Source organism: Alosa sapidissima, chromosome 14 (assembly GCF_018492685.1).
Source record: "Alosa sapidissima isolate fAloSap1 chromosome 14, fAloSap1.pri, whole genome shotgun sequence".
In the NCBI taxonomy this organism is placed as follows: domain Eukaryota; kingdom Metazoa; phylum Chordata; class Actinopteri; order Clupeiformes; family Clupeidae; genus Alosa; species Alosa sapidissima.
The window spans coordinates 17,026,540-17,044,929 of record NC_055970.1 but is presented as its reverse complement, the minus strand read 5'-3'; the positions used below and the strand labels follow the sequence as shown (position 1 = coordinate 17,044,929).

At 43.6% G+C, this 18,390-nt stretch overlaps 1 protein-coding gene and 2 long non-coding RNA genes across 3 annotated transcripts in view; 1 reads left to right on the top strand and 2 right to left on the bottom strand.

Moving 5' to 3' along the window:
- Positions 1–3,976: 3,976 nt before the first annotated feature.
- On the bottom strand, positions 3,977–8,957 carry LOC121681206. Its single transcript, XR_006022024.1, has 5 exons — positions 8,735–8,957; positions 8,586–8,647; positions 4,914–5,076; positions 4,605–4,682; positions 3,977–4,370 (listed from the first exon to the last, which is right to left on the bottom strand). It is a non-coding gene; the product is annotated as an uncharacterized LOC121681206 (long non-coding RNA).
- A 1,595-nt stretch (positions 8,958–10,552) lies between these two features.
- LOC121681205 lies at positions 10,553–11,695 on the top strand. The gene is made up of 3 exons (XR_006022022.1): positions 10,553–10,676; positions 10,886–11,226; positions 11,365–11,695. It is a non-coding gene; the product is annotated as an uncharacterized LOC121681205 (long non-coding RNA).
- A 1,428-nt stretch (positions 11,696–13,123) lies between these two features.
- dok4 (docking protein 4) overlaps positions 13,124–18,390 on the bottom strand; it is a 53,728-nt gene continuing 48,461 nt past the window's right edge. The window contains 3 exon segments of the mRNA XM_042060790.1: positions 13,124–16,827; positions 17,473–17,584; positions 17,987–18,122. Coding sequence (XP_041916724.1) covers positions 16,685–16,827; positions 17,473–17,584; positions 17,987–18,122 — 391 coding nt within the window. The 3' untranslated portion in view covers positions 13,124–16,684.

The following is an 18,390-nucleotide window of genomic DNA, read 5'->3' as shown; positions in this document are numbered from 1 at the left end:
AGAGCGATAAATAACCTGCCTCGATCATGGCTCCTTTAAAACTAAACGTGAAAACAAGATGGCTGAGCTATTTGCATGAACATCACACTCCCCGTCTGGTATTTAGTAAATACCAATATTCAGGTAACACACAATCAAACAAGTTAACTACAACAAAGAGTCTTGTTCATCTGAAGACATAAGAAGAATCACTTCCGAGATGGGCCCCAAGAAGATATTGATGCTTCCTTGTTTTGCAACCTTCAGCTCAACCTTCCTGACTTTCCCATCGCTACTGTGGAATGCTTTGGTGACAAGTCCGACAGGCCACTGATTTCTTTTGACCTGACTGTCCTTCATGAGAATGATGTCCCCTTTTTTTATGTTCGGCTTGCTCACTTGCCATTTGCAACGATTCCGCAAAGTGACCCAAGTATTCACGCCTCCATCATTCCCAAACTGTATTGGCGAGGTGTTGCACCTGCTTCCAGATTGGGCCAGTCATTCAGGTCTAGCATTCATTATAGCAGACAATTCAGCCATGAATGTTGGCAGTACGTCCTGAGTGAGTTGAGGTGATTGAAGGAGCATAGAATCTAAGAATCGCCTGGCCACCCCGATGAGCCTTTCCTAAGCCCTTCCCATACGGGAGGCATGTGGAGGGTTGAATTTCCATCAACACCCTTCATCTGTTAGGAAACTCCTCATGCTCGACTCCTCTGATATCATGTTTAATTCCTTGCAGACGCCCACGAAATTTGTCCCACAGTCGGAACGGATTTGCTTGGCTGGGCCTCTCAAAGCAAAAAAGTGTCGGATTGCATTGATGAGGCAGTAACACTTAAAGAAGCACTATGCTCAGATTGTAGTTTTGAAAATGCTTTACGGCAGACACACCCCTAAACATTGGACCGGCTAGATATAAACAACCAGTTGCAAGGCAATTGTTGCATTCATCATGGATCAATCGACAAATAAGAGACCCAAGAAGCGACTGTCGGAGGAACAGAAGAAGAAGAAAAGGGAGTTTGACAAAAAAAGGAACCAGACACGAGTGAACATTGGTATCTTGGAACAATTGTCAGGTATTGTACTCTATGAGCATTGGAAGAAGCACCTGTGTCTTGCCATCTAGTGACTGCTTGGAATCCTGTTGCACATCTTCCTACTGTTTTAGTAACGCCAGAACAAGTAAGGAGAGTACTTTAGCTAGGTGTGTAGTAGAAGAGCAACAGTGATAACAAACCCCATTGTCTTTAAGGAAGGCCTTTCTCTCATGCAAAGGCTTTGCTCTGAATCCTCAACATCATCTGAGTGGGTGGGGCTTGTTTTTGTGAATGAGACACTGCTTGTTTGCATCAGCTGGTAAGTCAGGGGAACAGCTGATAGATGGAGAATTAACTGTTGTTGTGACTCCAGTTTTATGAACAGTAACGGCAAACTGTTCAAACGTGCGTCTGTTTCTTAAACACAGGATTTAACCAGGCCTGTGCCAAGGCTGAAGATAAAGCTGGGGTCGTTTGTGCTTGTGCTTCTGTGCACATAATGTTGGTAAAGAATGAGAATGGCGGTAACGAAACATTATGATTTCTCTTGTACTGTAACCTTGGTGGATCCATTCATCCTGTAAAGGATGTGGTAACTTTTTGACAATTGGACTGACGCCATATAACAGAGCCCAGTCAAGTAGCCTTCTGATTGGTTTTGGCATTGGTTGGGTCCTGTGGGTTATCTATTGGCCCTGGGCCCCCGGTGTGCACCCTCCTCATACGCTCATGCACATGCCTTGTCCTGGAAGCACACAGCACGCTTTACTCTCTTTTAATCGCACTACATGTTAGGTGACATACATAAACAAAAACTACAAAACAGGCTAGGGTAAGAGTGGAGTGCAGGTAGATGCCTCATCAGGTGTCTATCTGCATGCCTCACTTATTTTAATGCACACATTGAGGAGGCATACATCTTACACAGGGTAAGTGTGGTGTGCATGGGGAAATCCTGACAGATATTCACCATGCATGCCCACTTCTTTTAATGCTACACTCTAGATAGACCCCTCAACCTAGCCATTCACATACTGTACATATTTAGGTCAAGAGTGGCGTGTTGGGTGAAGGTCTGGGGGCGAGGTGTGGTTGGTCGTGGTAGTGGGGGATGTGTGCATATGCTGGGGGCCTGGGGCGATGGGTGGCACGCAGGTCCTCCCCTCTGTCAGCTCGTCGCAGTATAACTGCGGGGGCTGGGTGGAACTGTGGCCATTAATGGGTGCCCAGGTTGGCAGTCAGTCAGGCAATCAACCAGGCAATCAGTTATTCCTATTATTATACTTATCATAAATAGAATAATTACAACTCCTCTCCTCTGAAACCCTCCCTCTCTATGTTCCAGCTTCTCTCCTCCTGGCCCAACAGCAAGCCAGCCTTATACATATGCGCACACACACACACACACACATACATCCTCACAGGATGCTGAGGTGACGTCAGAGAGGACTCAGTGTCCCCAATATATTGTTCAGTGTCCATCACAGCAGGAACCTCACAGACACCTGGGACTGCTGAGAAAATGGCAAATGTGCATTTATCAATGTGTCCAAATAGTTTTTGACACTATAGCACTGTCCAGCTATCAAAAATCCTTTTGATTCAAGGAGATACAAATAACTTTTAAAAAACACTGGAGTTGCAAGGGAGGTGGATAAAACCTGTTAGGCATACATTTTCTCATCCTTAAAGGGACTCTAAGCGATGTTACGCGGTTTCTAAGCTAAAACATGTTTTATAACATACAGCAAACATCACCTCACCATCCGCTAGCTGCCTGTGCCCTGAGTACACTGTAAAAAATGTGATCTCTGTGCACAGGCCAGTCTCCAAAAACGGCAACAAAAACCTGGTTCAACCTGGACCATAAAAACATAATAAACTGTTCCATCCAATCACCGATGAGATTCGGGTTTAGGAGAGTTTCAACTGCACGGGAGGGAGCGGGAAGGAGTAGCCATCAAAAGTGACGTTACCCAACATCGCTTAGAGCGCCTTTAAGGAACTCATAAACGTCCCAACATGTCCTTTGGTGTCCATCACAGGAACTTCACTTACGCGTTCATCCTGCAAACAGAAATGGCCCTGTGCCATTACTGTGCGTAACACTATCAAAACATCCAAAGATTCAAGGAGAAGTTCAATGTGAAACACCACTTACTGGAGTTGTGATGGAAGAATACTCAGTCGTGGACAAAACCTGTAGAGCCTCCAGTTTCTCATCCTTAGGAAGCTCTGAAACCTCCTTGGTGGCTTTCTCAGTGTCCTCCTTATGATGAGAGTCAGTGGGCCTCTGGTGATCCCCGTCTTTGTCAGGGACATGACCCGGGCATGTCATTTCGCCGCTACAAAATGCTATTTTTATACCTCTTCTACAGTTCCAAACAACATTACACTTACGTGGTAGTGAGTAGTGGGTCCCTAAAGCCAAACCGAAGTATCCCGAGGTCTTTATGTGGTCGGATATAGAGTCCAGAATGAATTTCATCAAGCCAGTACCTTTCCGGAAATGTTGCTGCTGCTGCTGCAGCTGCCATCTTTAGGGGAAAGTCCGTAGGAGTCGATTGCCGAGTGTGGAGTAACCTGCCTGGGTCACTTCCAGGCTAACGAGTTTTGACTAAAAACGGTAAAATCGAACTTTCTCAAAACACATCCGAATGACATGATTTTGATGTCAACTTAACGTATCTACTCCCAATCATCCGTAAATTGATCTAAAGTGCATTTTACTCCGGATAATTCCTTTAAGCTCTTTTACAGCATTGCCCTGATATTATTGACTACAACTACTCACCATAGTATTGAAGGAAACAAGTAAGCCTAATCATTTACTGTACTACTAAAGAAAAAAATTAAACACATTAAAAGGCAGATTCTTACCACTGTGGCAGAGGAGCATTTGGCATTGAGCTGAAGTTTCATGGTCTCTACTTTTCTTTCTGCCTCTTCTTCATTACTCTCAATAGCATCAATGAAACCACAGCCATGACATCGTTAGGGACCGGTGTGGTGTGCGAGGAGGACACATCAGTAGAGAGGACAAACACATAGAATTTCTTATCTTCATCTTCCTCATCCACAGTTGATGCAAGGAACTCAGAAACTCCTTTAGTCGCACAGACATTGTTTTCATTCTCTTTAATCTTTGGTTCTTGGATACATGTAGGTGTGTTGCTCTCGGTTTGAGGCGTCATATCTTTGGTTACACCTTGGGGCATTTCTTTCTCAGGTGGTTTACGGGTTTCCATACTCTCAGCTTTATCAGTGGACTCCTGAGCCTCTGTCTTAGCGACAGCACGTGCCTTTTTCCCTCTGTCTTCTCTTCTTCCCTACAGCGTTATTAGACTGCAGAAAAAAGCAAACTGATTTCAGTGATCCAAGCGATTCATTCACAAAAAAGATAAGACTAACACTTTTTCACAATTTCATTGAGTCTTAATATATTCTGTACGTTCTTTTAATGTCAGATCGAATACAGCAAAGCCAAACTATATCACACAGCTAAGGGAAAGGCTACAGCATATCTGACACTGAGGAAATTACTTGAAACTACAGTATATTGTACTTGGAAAAGACTACCATGTTCAGTTGCTGATCCATCGCACGTCTCATAGATCTGAATTCCTGAATGCCCACTAAACATGAATTTATGTCAACCTAAAAAACATTCAAAGACACAAATACGGTGTGTTAGTTATGTCTCAAAGCATGGTGATTTTAGATTCATTTGCACACATTTTCAGAGCTGGATTCAGTTGGAGAATATTTGATATTTATAGGATACATGCATCCCACATATTATGCACATATGTACAGTACATATTATATGTCTAATTCAAGCTGCACAGAACTTATATACAGAGAAAACAGGCTCATATGATTACTGACCAGCTCCTGCTTGTGAAGGAGTGCCTCGGTAGGGGTAGATGTCAGGATTTTTGTTCTTTGAAGGAGGCATTTCTCCACAACTTTGTTATAATACTCATGGTCAGCAGCCACATTAGTCCCGGTGAAGAATGGAAAATGAATGAATACTGGTTATCACCTTTACCTGTAGACAGAGGAGGAGGGGATGGGGTATGTTAAAGGTACATATGTAAAATGTGAATGTATTACTATAGGACACACTACTACAGGAAATTAAATAGTTTATATTTCATTTAAAATATAATATTTTAGGTCATTATGCAATGTGAAAGGTGTTGAGAGCATTCCCGCTAGTAGTCCGGTGGACAGCCCATAGAGCCCCATTGTGGACCTGGAAATGTTGAGTACACCAAAGTTTTATGATGGAAATATATAGTATGGGTTCCCAGCATGCAGAAACTGCCGGATGCTAATTTGCATATGTTGGGCAATTTGTGTAATTGAGCTAATTAGCATAAATTAGCATAATAGCCTATATTGATCATATTATAAGAGCTGCTTGGCCAAAATGGACAATGTTAGTATGTTTTTAGGGGTTACTGGAGATGCTGAGTCCATATCTGACATTTTCAAGATTCAAAATCACTATTTAAACTTGGTTTGGTCACATTTTACTCTCATTAAGCTGATTTTGCTGAGTTTTTTGGTACAGATTTTTGGAGGATAGGGCTGTAGCGATATACAGTAGGGCTGTAACGATACACCAACCTAACAATTCGATTTGTATCACGATTTTTGACCCATGGTTTGATACAAACCTCGATTTTTCTTTTTTTGGAGGGGGGGGGCTAGACATTTCAATAGCCTACCTTAGAGTACCAGAGGATTACAATGTAATATATCTGTATTATTTTATATCCTGATATAAAAAGAGAGAATACTGAATGTCTGATATTTATGACAGCACACTTTATGCAGATTAGCCTATAGCTTAGGCCTACTATTTCTATTACAACTCTTACCACATTCAGCTGTCTGGTTGAAGCCTGGAAATATTGTAAACAAAGTAGCATAGTTGGCTAGCTTATCCTAGTCTACTGATTTGACTGTTCAGTTTCCTCATATGTGTTTAAGGTAATACTGTTCTCCTTGGGACAAGCCTTTTGGGAAACATTGGTATTGAGATGATCATTCAGTTCTCCCAGAATCCCCAGCACGAAACATCGTGGGAATCTCAAGCACAGTCCAGCACGCTGGCGTTGCACAGCTCCCCCAACAAGCCATTGCCATCCTCGGCGCGGGCATTCCCACATTCAGTCCAGCAATTAGTCTCTGGCACTGCCACACAGCAGGTGGGGTGCACACACCGCAAGAGCCCTACTCACCCTGGGAAACCACAACCACCAGCGGCCCAATGCGGGGCGTGCTAGCAGTCACCTGGTCTGTCGCCTCTCGTCCCCAGCTCCCTTCAGAGAACGCCCTCAGGTCGCACTTTCGCAGTTTGCACCACCGCAACGTTCCCCCAACACCTGGCGGGGCCTAGCCTCCACTGCCACAGACTCCCCGGCGCTGAGCACCGTAACTGGCACTGCACCTCCGATGCTCCACTCCGTCGTCTCGCCAGTTGGGGCAGCAGACTCCAGTTCCATCGCAGTCGGACCACGCTGCGCACAGCTACAGCTACCGACGTTGGCGTCCCTCCTCTGCTGCCTTGTCGCAGAGCTGTCCTCCGCTGTTTCGGCCACTCCACACCGCCACGATCGCGCCAAGGCCTAGACCTCTCTGGCTCATGCCATCGGATTTCACACAACAAACTTTTTTCCCCCTTATTTTTCTAAAGAGCACCGGCGAACAGGCCGACTCGAACAGGCTCCGCCAACCGTCCATCCTCAAGGCACCACCTCATTGCCGCTCCACCTCTGCTCTGCTCTGCAGCCAGGGCCACCGCCAACTCCAGCCTAAAGCTGTCCGGCGGGGGCAGGGGCTCAAGGTCTTCTCTCGGTGAAGTCAGCGCCCAGGCCAGCGTCACTACCTTATTTTCCAAGGCCGCTTCCTCAGACCGCTCTCCCAGTCGCGTGAAGTCCTTCTCCGCCGTGGCCACTGCATCAAAACCCTCTTCAGGCAAGCATTTCTCCCGTAGCTAGGTCCAGGCGACGGCTGGTCTCCTCCTGCGGCTTCTACTGAAGGCCTCTGTAAGCTTTTTAGTACCCCTTACAAGGGTTCTCTTCGGATCCTTTTGCTTGGGCCTCCACCTAGCGGTGAGCATGGACGGATTATGAACTTTCGGGCCCCTGGGCCCAGATGTATTAAGGGTCCCCCATTAATTGTCGCATATGTGGAAGGGGGGTTTGGAGGTCCTTCCTCAGAAATGTTTTAATTTGTTTGATGTGATTTCCTGTATTCTGGTGCATTTTGGGGATGGCCAATACTAAATTCAATCAGATTCATAGCCTACATCCTGATGTGTTGATATTGAGGCAATGATTTCATGCAAAGGCTTGGGCTTCAGGGCTCCCTGACCCCTTGGGCCCCTGGGCCGGGCCCAGTAGGCCCGTGCAGTAATTCATCCCTGGCGGTGAGGTCTCCCACTCCCGGCTCCTCCAGCACTGAAGACACTGTCTCCTACAGAACGCAACTTGCTCCTCAATGGAAAACGTGCCCATCTACAGGTGCTGCTTTGGAAAGCAGCAGACCATCCTGATCCACCGGCTGTGGATATAACCGCGTTTGGAGGGAGTTAGAAGACAGGTATGAAGAAAGGAGAGGAACTTGCCCACCCTCGATTCAAGTCCTGTTGCTCCTCCTGATTTGTTAGATGTTATCAGCTGTAACTGCAAAGCTGGGTTAAAACAGTGTATACATGTATCTGGAAAGTGCAGCTGTGCAGCTGCAGGCCTAGCCTGTACTAATTATTGTTTCTGCAAAGGCAGCAATGTTACATGTGGCAATATATTTACACAGCAAAAACAGCAGAAGGACAGGGATGAAGAGTCTGGAGAAGATGGCGACAGGACGGATGAGGACAGTGAGGAGTAGTAGAGGCTAATTCTTCCCTTTGTTACTCAATTGTGAGTCACAGCAGAGGGCCAGTGAATAGCTATTTCCAAAATGATTGTGGAATTCAGAAATAACTTGAGGATCCAAATTATTCCTAAACACTGAACATTTTTATCCTCCAAAAATCGCCCCCAAAAACTCAAAAGCAAAATCAACTTAATGAGAGTAAAAACGTGACCAAGTTTAAATAGTGATTTTGAATCTTGAAAATGTCAGATATGGACTCAGCATCTCCAGTAACCCCTAAAAACATACTAACATGGTCCATTTTGGCCAAGCAGCTCTTATAATATGATCAATATAGGTGATTATGCTAATTTATGCTAATTAGTTCAATTACACAAATTGCCCAACATATGCAAATTAGCATCCGGCAGTTTCTGCATGCTGGGAACCCATACTATATATTTCCATCATAAAACTTTGGTGTACTCAACATTTCCGGGTCCACTGGACTATAGTGGTGCAGGAAGCCAGTCATTTCCATACAGGTTATTTAATTAAAGTTCATAAAGACAATTTAAGAGGATTTTGGTATCTCAGATGTAGACCAAAAAGGGTATTTCATTTTTTGAATGAACAGGATTAGTTCTATTTTTTCACTTCACAATAGGCATTTTCAGTTTTACTCTTCACCTGTTGCACTCTGCCATCAATCATGTGGGTCCATGCAGGAAGATGGCCATCAGGCGGCTCATCTGAAAACGCATAAGATTCCACATGTATCAGTCTTGAAAAGAGTAATATATCAAGCACAATTTTTACAGGTAAACCTATACACATACCTTTACCTACAGGTTTCTCCATTGTATGAGAGCTTACACTGGAAGAGGCAAAATAGGATTTTCTTTGTAATTAAATATTAAACTAATGCGAATTATTTATGAAAGTGCAAGAAAAGGGTCCTGATAAGACTGACTATTTTACGGTTTGTGAAGGGTGCAGTCCCGTCCTTTATTTGGCTAACGCAGGTAGGCCTACTAATCACCTTTACTTTCTTTGGTTGTAGGATAGTCCGTGATTCACACTAGTTTTGGCTATCACCGCAATTAGGCTACTAAATGCAAGGCTTACCCAAGTTCTAGGCTATTCTGTCGCCACATTTATAATATTGCTATAAAACCTTCAGTCAATACGTTTGCCTGCATCAAATCGCGCATTTGCATTCAGTGTGCTACCATCGGCTTAACGTGAGTTCTAAGCGTCTTTTATATGCTTATATCTGATTTCACTCGACTGTGAATGCATGTATATATGTTGTAAGACATGTAAAATAAATGAATGACACTGGCACTACGCACAAATTAATGTAGCCTAAACTTACACCGCACTTTTCTAATAACTTAAGTTCTCTCGCGTCACTGATAGTAGCTAGAATGCATAAAAAAACACCGGGAAAAACAGTGTTCAGTCCACCAAGTCATAAGCTATCGGCGCTGCGCAGCACCAGTTGTTAGTGATGGGGACGAGACCGCCTATGCCGAGTCCGAGTCAAGACCGAGTCTTTGAAGGGTCGAGACCGAGTCGAGACCGAGTCTGTTGGTTTTCAAATACAGTCGAGTCCGAGTCAAGACCGAGTCTTTGAAGAAGCAAGTCCGAGTCGAGACCGAGTCCTTTAGGAGTCGAGACCGATTCGAGACCAAGACCATAAAAAAATTTCAGTTTTAATATTCATAATTTAATATCACCCCAGTTAATAATCAACAGTTAGGCCTACAGACTAAGCTAGATTGGGAATTGTTTAGAGGAGCAGTCTTAACGTCTTAACATGGACTATGCTGACCTACAGACACTCACCGGCAGCAGAGCCATAGAGATAAATAAACGGCTCTGAAGGCAGTATCTTTGCATTGCACCATGGGATGTCATTTTCAAATAATGCCGGTCAACATTGCATTTTATTATTATTGTTGTTATGTGTTGTCTGTTTTTTATATGAACATAAAAAATGCGTTGGTCTCGAGGACTCGGTCTGAAATTACGAGTCCTTCTCCTCCCACTGTGGTCCGAGACCGAGTCAAGACCGAGTCTTTGAAGGAACGAGTCCGAGACGAGACCGAGAAAGCAGAAATTGGTCTCGAGACCGGACTCGAGTCCGAGACCGGACTCGAGTACTACATCACTACCAGTTGTGATATTTATCTTACGGAGTGTAATCGTAGGTAATGTCATGTATGAAAACTAGTATTGTTAGGCAATACTATAAGTGCAAGTCCAGGGCAGCTGAGGTGTGGCGATGACATCATCGATACGCAAGCAGGATGTGCGGTTTCGCTGTCTAAACAAATTCAAACACGCTACGGTTTCAGATTTTTCCACTCTGGGACCAGGTTTCAGAAAAGTGCGGTTTCGGGCAGTGCGTTTACAGGATTCGTTTGGACGCTCGGCCAAGACGAAGCAAAACCTCTGCGTTTAACCTAAAAAGCGTCTCCGTGTGGACAGGCCCTGAGACACCAAAGAGTCATTTGTCATCTAGAACTCCACTGTGTTCTTCTGGTGATGTCATAAAGCCAGCCACTCTGAAGTCAGGGGTAGCTATGGCTTCAGCAATGTTCATTTTCTTTATAATGATCTTGGGATTAAATTAAGTTAAGCCAGTTTATTTCTATATTAATGCCAGTGTCAATTTATAGCACTTTTATACACATTGGCAGTTGACCAAACAGTTGTTTGTTAGACAAACAAAATCAACAAACAAAACAAGAACGCATCATACTTAATACAAAGGTAACAGCTCTAGCTGTTGGCTGCAGCAACTCATTTTTGTTCGTACCGACAGTACTCAGTGACCTTGAGAAACAGAGATCTATGTGAAAAATTGCAGGAATTCTCCTTTAATGTGTCATTAAAAACACTGTATTTTAGTTACCTTGACTGTAAAAAATTATAAATGTGTGAAAATGACCTAATCTCAACTACTTCATGTTTTCCACCAGGATGAATGAGTTTATAAATGTTAAGGTGGTAGAGAGGATGTTTGAGAATGAACTGAAGAAAACAAATAACAAAAGATGCGCTGAGTGGATGAGAATTGTACATCCTGAGAAGTGTCAGTGAGCATAACAAGGGTGATTCTACATTGATAACTGCCACCACTGTATCTGGGAATGGTCCTGGTAAAAGACACCTAGACCACCAGATGCCCCACTGACTTTCATCATAAGGAGGAGAGGAGACTGAGCAAGCCACCGAAGAGGTTTCAGAGCTTCCTAAGGATGAGAAACTGAAGGCCCAACAGGTTTTGTCCACAACTGAATTTTCTTCTATCACAACTCCAGTAAGTGGTGTTTCTTATTAAGTTCTTTGTATCTCTCTGAATCCTTTAATGTTTTGATAGTACCCTAGTTTTCCACTAGAGGCTGCTATAGAGGTTGTCTTACACTGTATAATGATACAGTGCCATTTCTGTTTGCAGACCCAGGATGACACCAAAGGACATGTTGGAGACACTAATTCCTCATTGGCACCAACTCAGCAGGAAGAAGGCTACTCTGAGGCTTTAGAGACGGGCTCTGATCAGGAGGTCAGTGAGGAACTGAGGAGGTGTCTGAGCTAAACTGGAGGCCCAACCAGTTTTACAAGCTGAGGTATCCTTCTCCCTTGCAACTGTAAGAGTCTTTTTGTCAAAGTTATTTTTAACTACGCTAAACCCCCACTAGCTAGCGAGCTAGCCATCAAGAAACCAAGCTAAACACATACAGGGCTCACAATAAAACGGTCGAGCAAACACATTGTTCAAGAGACTATCAAACCACATTACAAAAACGAAGTTCACCCAAGGGTAGGCTACTTACAATTTAAACAGCAACAAAGCCCGAGGTCCGGGACCAGAAAGTTGCATATTGCATAGGGCATAGGGCTTGTTGCATAGGGCTTCTTTAAAGGTGCTCTAAGCGATGCTGGGTAACGTCACTTCTGTTGGCGTTCAAACAAAACAGAAAGCTAGCTCGCTATTTCCTCCCCCTCCCTCCCTTGCAATTGAAACTTTCCTAAACGTGCATCTCATCGGTGATTTGCTGGAACAGTTTGTTATGTTTTTATGGGCAAGGTTTGCCCAAGTTGTTTTGTGTTTTTGTTTTTTGGAGCCTGGGTTGTCCACAGAGATCGTGTTTTTTTTTACAGTCTATTCAGGACACAGGCAGCTAGCGGATGGTGAAACGGTTTAGCCTAAAAAATGTATGACATCGCTTAGAGCACCTTTAAGGAAGACAAACTTAAGGTTTTGTCCAAGACTTGGTTATCCTCCTCTCTTGCATCTCCAGTAAGTGACTTTTTGTAAAAGTTATTTTCATTTGCAACATCAACAGGATGTTTGGTAGTTAGGCAGTGCTATAGTCACACACATTGATGTAGATGAAGTTCCTTCTCAGTGTAGATGAAGTTCCTGCTGTGATGTACACTGAACAACATATTGGGAACACTCTGACGTCACCTCAGCAGGAGGTAGGCTTCTCAGCAGCTGAAGAGTTTTACCAGTGTTTTATTGAATTAGTCCTGACATTTCGTATTGTGGTGTGGTACAGTGGTCTTCCAATGATCAGCAAGCGTAAGCTAACAAAGCTGGTTAATGTAGCGTCTAAGGTGGTTGGGGTACAGCTACCACAGCTCCAACATATATAAAAAAACTTTGTAGACGACACTACGGCGATTGTCTCATCAGCAACAACGATAAGACGGCCTACAGGGAGGAGGTCCAGCACCTAACATCGTGGTGCACTGACAACAACCTGGCTCTCAACCCCAAGAAGACCAAAGAGCTTATTGTGGAATGTGTGCAGTGTCACTTGTGAGATTGTTTGGATGTGAGATGTAAGACATCATTAAAGGCACCCGTAACAGTTTTTTTTTTTACCTTAAACGTTTCCAAAATAATTTTGATGGCACATAACCTCATAACATAACATGACTTCTGCCATTGTCTGAGCGGCCCTCTATAGGTGATTACCGACCTAGCAACTTTCTGTGTTCGGGTAGGAACAAAGGAGTAACTCTTGTTTGTGCTGCTTTAAAAGACTACATCTAGTGGCATTTTGACCTCTCCAATAACAGATACTTCATCTGGGTAGGCAGTCATATAGAAGGTTGCCATATAGGAGAGATCAAAACTCACTAATTAAATATTTTTTACATTTATACAATGTTACTTTACAGGTGTTACATTACAAAGCCCTCACTTCAGTGTGTAAAAACATTTTATTGAAAAAACTGCAAAATGTTTTACCACAAACATTACTGGACACACATGGCATTATGTGAAAGGAACTCATGCAATGTGGGTGAGTCTGCAACATGCTCCTACCACAACTACATTGCACACTAAGGTTCACCGCAATGGATTCTTTGACCCGCTGACAAAATATGCATTTGACTCTTGCTTCTTGTACCTGCTTTTTGACAGCCAGACACTCTCATGAACACATCTCAAGACAGCAAAGAAAGACAGCTCTTTCACGGTGTAATGAAGCTTCAAACATGAAGGAGTTCTGCATTAAGCTTTTACAGTTGATTTTATATGCATACGCTGTTTAGGTCAAACAAGCAGAAATAGTCTTCTGTACTTTGAGTCTCTAGTCTGGTTTTGTGCAGAGAAAAGAAAAACTTCCCACTTTGACACAGACGTGTACAAATCCTGAACTGGCATTCTCTATATTGGGTTGTATGGAAATGAAGAAGCTAGCTGATGGGTTTTACAATGATGTCACTTGTCCTTGTTTAATCTATTTGTAAAATCATTCCTGTGGATCATTCTAATGATTTCTGAGATGAGAACAGTCAGCTAGTCAGAGTGAAATCTAGAAAACAAGCTGTGTTTTCATTACTTCCAACTGATAAGCTGTATAATCTCCATTAGTCCCATACTGCTTTTTCAAATGAGCTGAGACCTGACCTTACTGTTCACTCATGATATTAGCAGCACTTTCTAAAGACTGCGGTAATATAGAGTCAAACTTGGCTAGTAATTCAAATGTGTGAGTGAAGCTAAATCAATCTATGTCACTTCGATGGGCAAAGTACGCCAGTCCAAACCATGTGATTGGGGAGTTTGTACCTGATTGCATACCGCTCTAGCAAAGACAGCTATGTGATTATGACCAAGAGCACAAGACCTAACAGACAGCTCATTTGGTAAAGCTTCTGTACGATTGGAAGTTGGCATTCTCTGTGATACGACAGATGATTAAGGAATTGACAGTAGTAGGGGGCTTTTATGTCATGAGTCCACAGGTAATTAATTTTTGTCATGAATCCAATTCAGAGAATAAAACCAATGGACTGGATGTTTGAAAAAAAAAAACAAAGACTGAGTAATGTCAAATCAACCAACTCCATCAGCTTTAAGTATGGTCTTTCGTGTAACCAGAGTTGTGCAGTTGAACTCACACACAAACACATACAAATAAAACAAACAAACAAACAGAATGACATACACATATCAGTGGAGCTGTCCATGAACAATCACGTGATGTAAAATAAATAGCATTATCTACAGTGGCCCGGGAGGGCAGCAACAACCCAGATCAGGTTCTATATACAGAGGCAGACATCAACAGAAAATACAGGGGGAGATATATCCATACAGACTTAGCCCTTCTTTATCGTAATACAACACAACAAAAATAAGGTAAGTGTGTGTGTGTGTGCATATGTGTGGCAGTGTGTGTGTGTGTATGAGAGAGAGTGAGACAGAGAGAGAGACAGAGATAGACAGAGTGTGTTTGTGTCTTCCAGCATTAAGTAACAAGCAATAGCCATAGACGTAAGACTTCTCCACCCTCACCCAGTCCAGCCGTATACTCTCTTAATCATGTTTATAACAACTGCTTACTCACTGGTGCATTCTAGTAGTTAGAGAATAGCTTTCGACTGATGGGACTGGAACCGTATTCTAAATAGTTCTAATACATTTCATCAATGTTCTAATACATTTCATCAATCGATTTTATATTTTTTAGGTGACTGTGAGAGATGTTGTCAACTGATTCTTCAGACTGGTTTTAGTACTAAACAAACACTGCATGTTGTATGCTTCAATCATCTCAAGGAATGCTGGAGTTACCAATGGAGAAATCAGTATCTAAACAGAAATCATTATCTCAACAGTTAAGCCTCAAGACGCAAGGCTGCATCTTCTCTAGAGAAGAGTTTTGAAATTGTGAAGCAGAGTTCTGTAAAACTCTTTGAAGAAAATGCTATTGTATGGTGTTCTTCATAAACACATGGGAAATAAAACAATCCAACGTTAAGTCTTGGCCATGAGGTTCAAAGCTTAAAACCAGTTGTTACTTGTGCACACACCAATCCATCACACCTAGTACAGCCAGTTTCTCAGAGTGTGATCACGTAAGGACATCTTGAATGGACAAAAATGTTACATACCTCGTTTTAAATAAAGAACACACCGTCAAAAGGGAAAAAAACATATATTACGAAGTGCAAAGAAAAGACCTCTAATTACTAAGGCCCATGACCCACTTACAAAGCTTATTAATCAAATCTAAAGAGCCATCTTATCCACCGTTCTCAATACTAGCAATCACAGCATGTGCATTGGACAAAATTCAAAATTACATCAGTTGTAGAGTTCTGTTTGTGAGGCGAGCACCCTTTAACGAAAAGACAAGCTGATAGAGAGATGACAAAGGGAAGATATTTGATCTAAAATTTTACAACTGTTCATCGCTGTTTTTTGTTTCTTATCTTCTTATTAACTCTTTAATGTCTTTAAATTGGCTGATCTTAAAATCGGAGACCTTCAGGAGAACTTCGACTCCTCCCAGATCTCCTTCACCAGGTCGCCATCATTATCATCATCATCATCACCACCATTACCATCATCATATTACTCCATCTTGAGTTTTTAGTGATGCAACAAAGCACATTGGAGTCTGCTAAATGACAGAGTTCAGGAAATAAAATATGTCTTGCTCTTGAAGATGGCAACACTGCTGTCAAGTGCCCTCTATTAGTCTGTGCAGAATCCAAGGAGATCAGGCTGTCTGGCCAAAGCATCAACTCGGTGTAGAAAAATAGTGAAGACTGACCGAGAGAGACTGTGAGAGTTTCTTGAGTGTTTCTGAGGGGAACCTTGAGGTGATGGGTTCAATGCGTTTTCACTGTGTAGAGAAAAACCCTATGGGCATGTCTATCTAAGACGGTGGTTATGGCTGAGCGTAACTGCTTGATGAGTGAGACACAATCATTGTTACATCATGCTAGAGAGTAGAGGCTTGGGGTCTGGGAGGTCACCTGGAATGCTCTACATTGCTAGAAGCTGGCATGAGGTTAGATTTGAGGTTTGTCCTTCGATTGCAGGCTGAGGACCAGAAACAGCCTTCTCAAGAGGAGACTCCATCCGGCCACCCTCCATAGGCAACTTCCATTTCCCTAAAACAGCCTGGTTGCTTGTCCCATAGGGGCATGCATAGAGTGAGAGGCACGGAACCTGGCAACCGACTGCCATCGCACTGAGGGCTTCTGGGAACTATAGTTCCACGAACAAGGCAACCTCTGTTGTGTCATTTTTGAAGTCAATTGAATGTCGTCCTCTGTCAAAGCATCTCCTACTAAAGGGGTATGCAGTCTGTCTGTCTGTCTGTCCACCTGGCTCCACTGCTGGAACACAGAGTGGACAGGGCACTGGAAGTCCCGGCCCTTATTGGAACTGAGGATTAAGAGGGGTATAGCACACAAGATGTGGAGTCGATGGCATGGAGGGGGCAGAACGTGTGGACCTCTCACTGGCTGGGGTACGAGTGGTAGGGGGTAGGCGGGTGTTTGCCGTGGCTGAGAGGCAAAGTGGAGTGTCGCTCTGGCGGCAGGCGTGTCGAGTACAGATCCGAGTCCTCCCCTCCTGAGTGGCCTCCGCCGTATGGGTCACCTGAGAACACACAGCATGTTGAGGGTCAGCAGAGAGCATGTAAAACCTGCACTCTTAAAATGAATGTATTAGAAACAACACAAACTGTGTTAGATACAGTATGTTAGAAAACACAAGCTGTGTTATTTTCAACACATTCTTTTGAAGAATCACTCACCAGTATACTTTATTCACTTTTAGTGTTAGTGACATAACAGGTACAATGCCTATTTATCTAATCAAGATATGAAATATGTATTGGGTCTGGCTTTAGTAAGACTTAATTGATGAGATAAATGAAATCGCAAACTCAGTATTTCCTGGTAGTATCTGTTGTTGCTAGGATTATGTACTCATAAATCTATCATCAACATGCATTTTTAATAATACAGGAGTCCCCATAACCATATGTATATGTGTTTACATTCTGTCTGAACATTAACCATGCTCTCTATGTTTCTTGATCAGGTGTTAGTGTGGGGGCTGATCAGGTGTAAGTGCGGGGGCTGATTGATCAGGTGTATGTGCGGGGGCTGATCAGGTTGAAGTGCGGGGGCTGATTGATCAGGTGTAAGTGCGGGGGCTGATCAGGTGTAAGTGCGGGGGCTGATTGATCAGGTGTTAGTGTGGAGGCTGATCAGGTGTAAGTGCCTTTGCTGGGTGTACCGTTGGCTGGCTCCCCTTGATTGCCGGTGATGTGGTGCCAGAAAGCGCTGCGGGGGAGGATGGCTGTGGGGGTGCAGGGGTACGAGACTGTCTCCGCCCCTTTGGACAGGAGCTGCGAGGGGAAGAGAGAGAGAGAGGGGAAAGGGGGGAGGGGTAGGAAAAGAAAAAGAGAAGAGATATAGAGAAAAGTAGTCAATAATAAATTATGCAGAAGCAGTTGTATGGAGATCTGTGTGTGCGTGTGTGTGTGTGTGTGTGTACGTGTGCCTGTGTGTGTGTGTGTGTGTGTGTGTGTGTGTACAGTATGTGTGTGTGTGTGTGTGTGTGTGTGTACGTGTGTGTGTGCCTGTATGTGTGTGTGTGTGTGTGTGTCTGTGTGTGTGTGCGTGTGTGTGTGTGTGTCTGTGTATATGTGTGTGTGTATGTGTGTGTGTACAGTATGTGTGTGTGTGTGTGTGTGCCTGTGTGTGTGTGCGCGTGTGTATGTGTGTGTGTGTGTGTGTGTGTGTCTTACCCTATTCTTCTCCATCTCCATGAGGACTTTCTTGTGCTGCTCAGCGATGGCCAGTGTGGAGGAGTGGACCCGCTGGTAGATGTGCTCGCCCTCGCGCGTCTGAAACGTGTACAGGCCCTCGCCACTGTCGCACATCCTGACCGGCACAAACACAGCTCTTAGAACCAAAACCACATAGACAGATGAAAACACAAATGGCCAAAAGACTAAGCAATCTAATGGCTATCACTTGCGCTCCAGCCTCTTGGTGCTCACGGAGCAGAACCACAGAATCAGCAGCAGGCCAGCTGCTGGCCAAAGGACTAAAGGCCCATTCACACCAAGAACGATAACGATAACGATAGCTATAAATAAATATTGTTCTCGTTAATATGAATGACAACGTTCACACATAAACTATAACG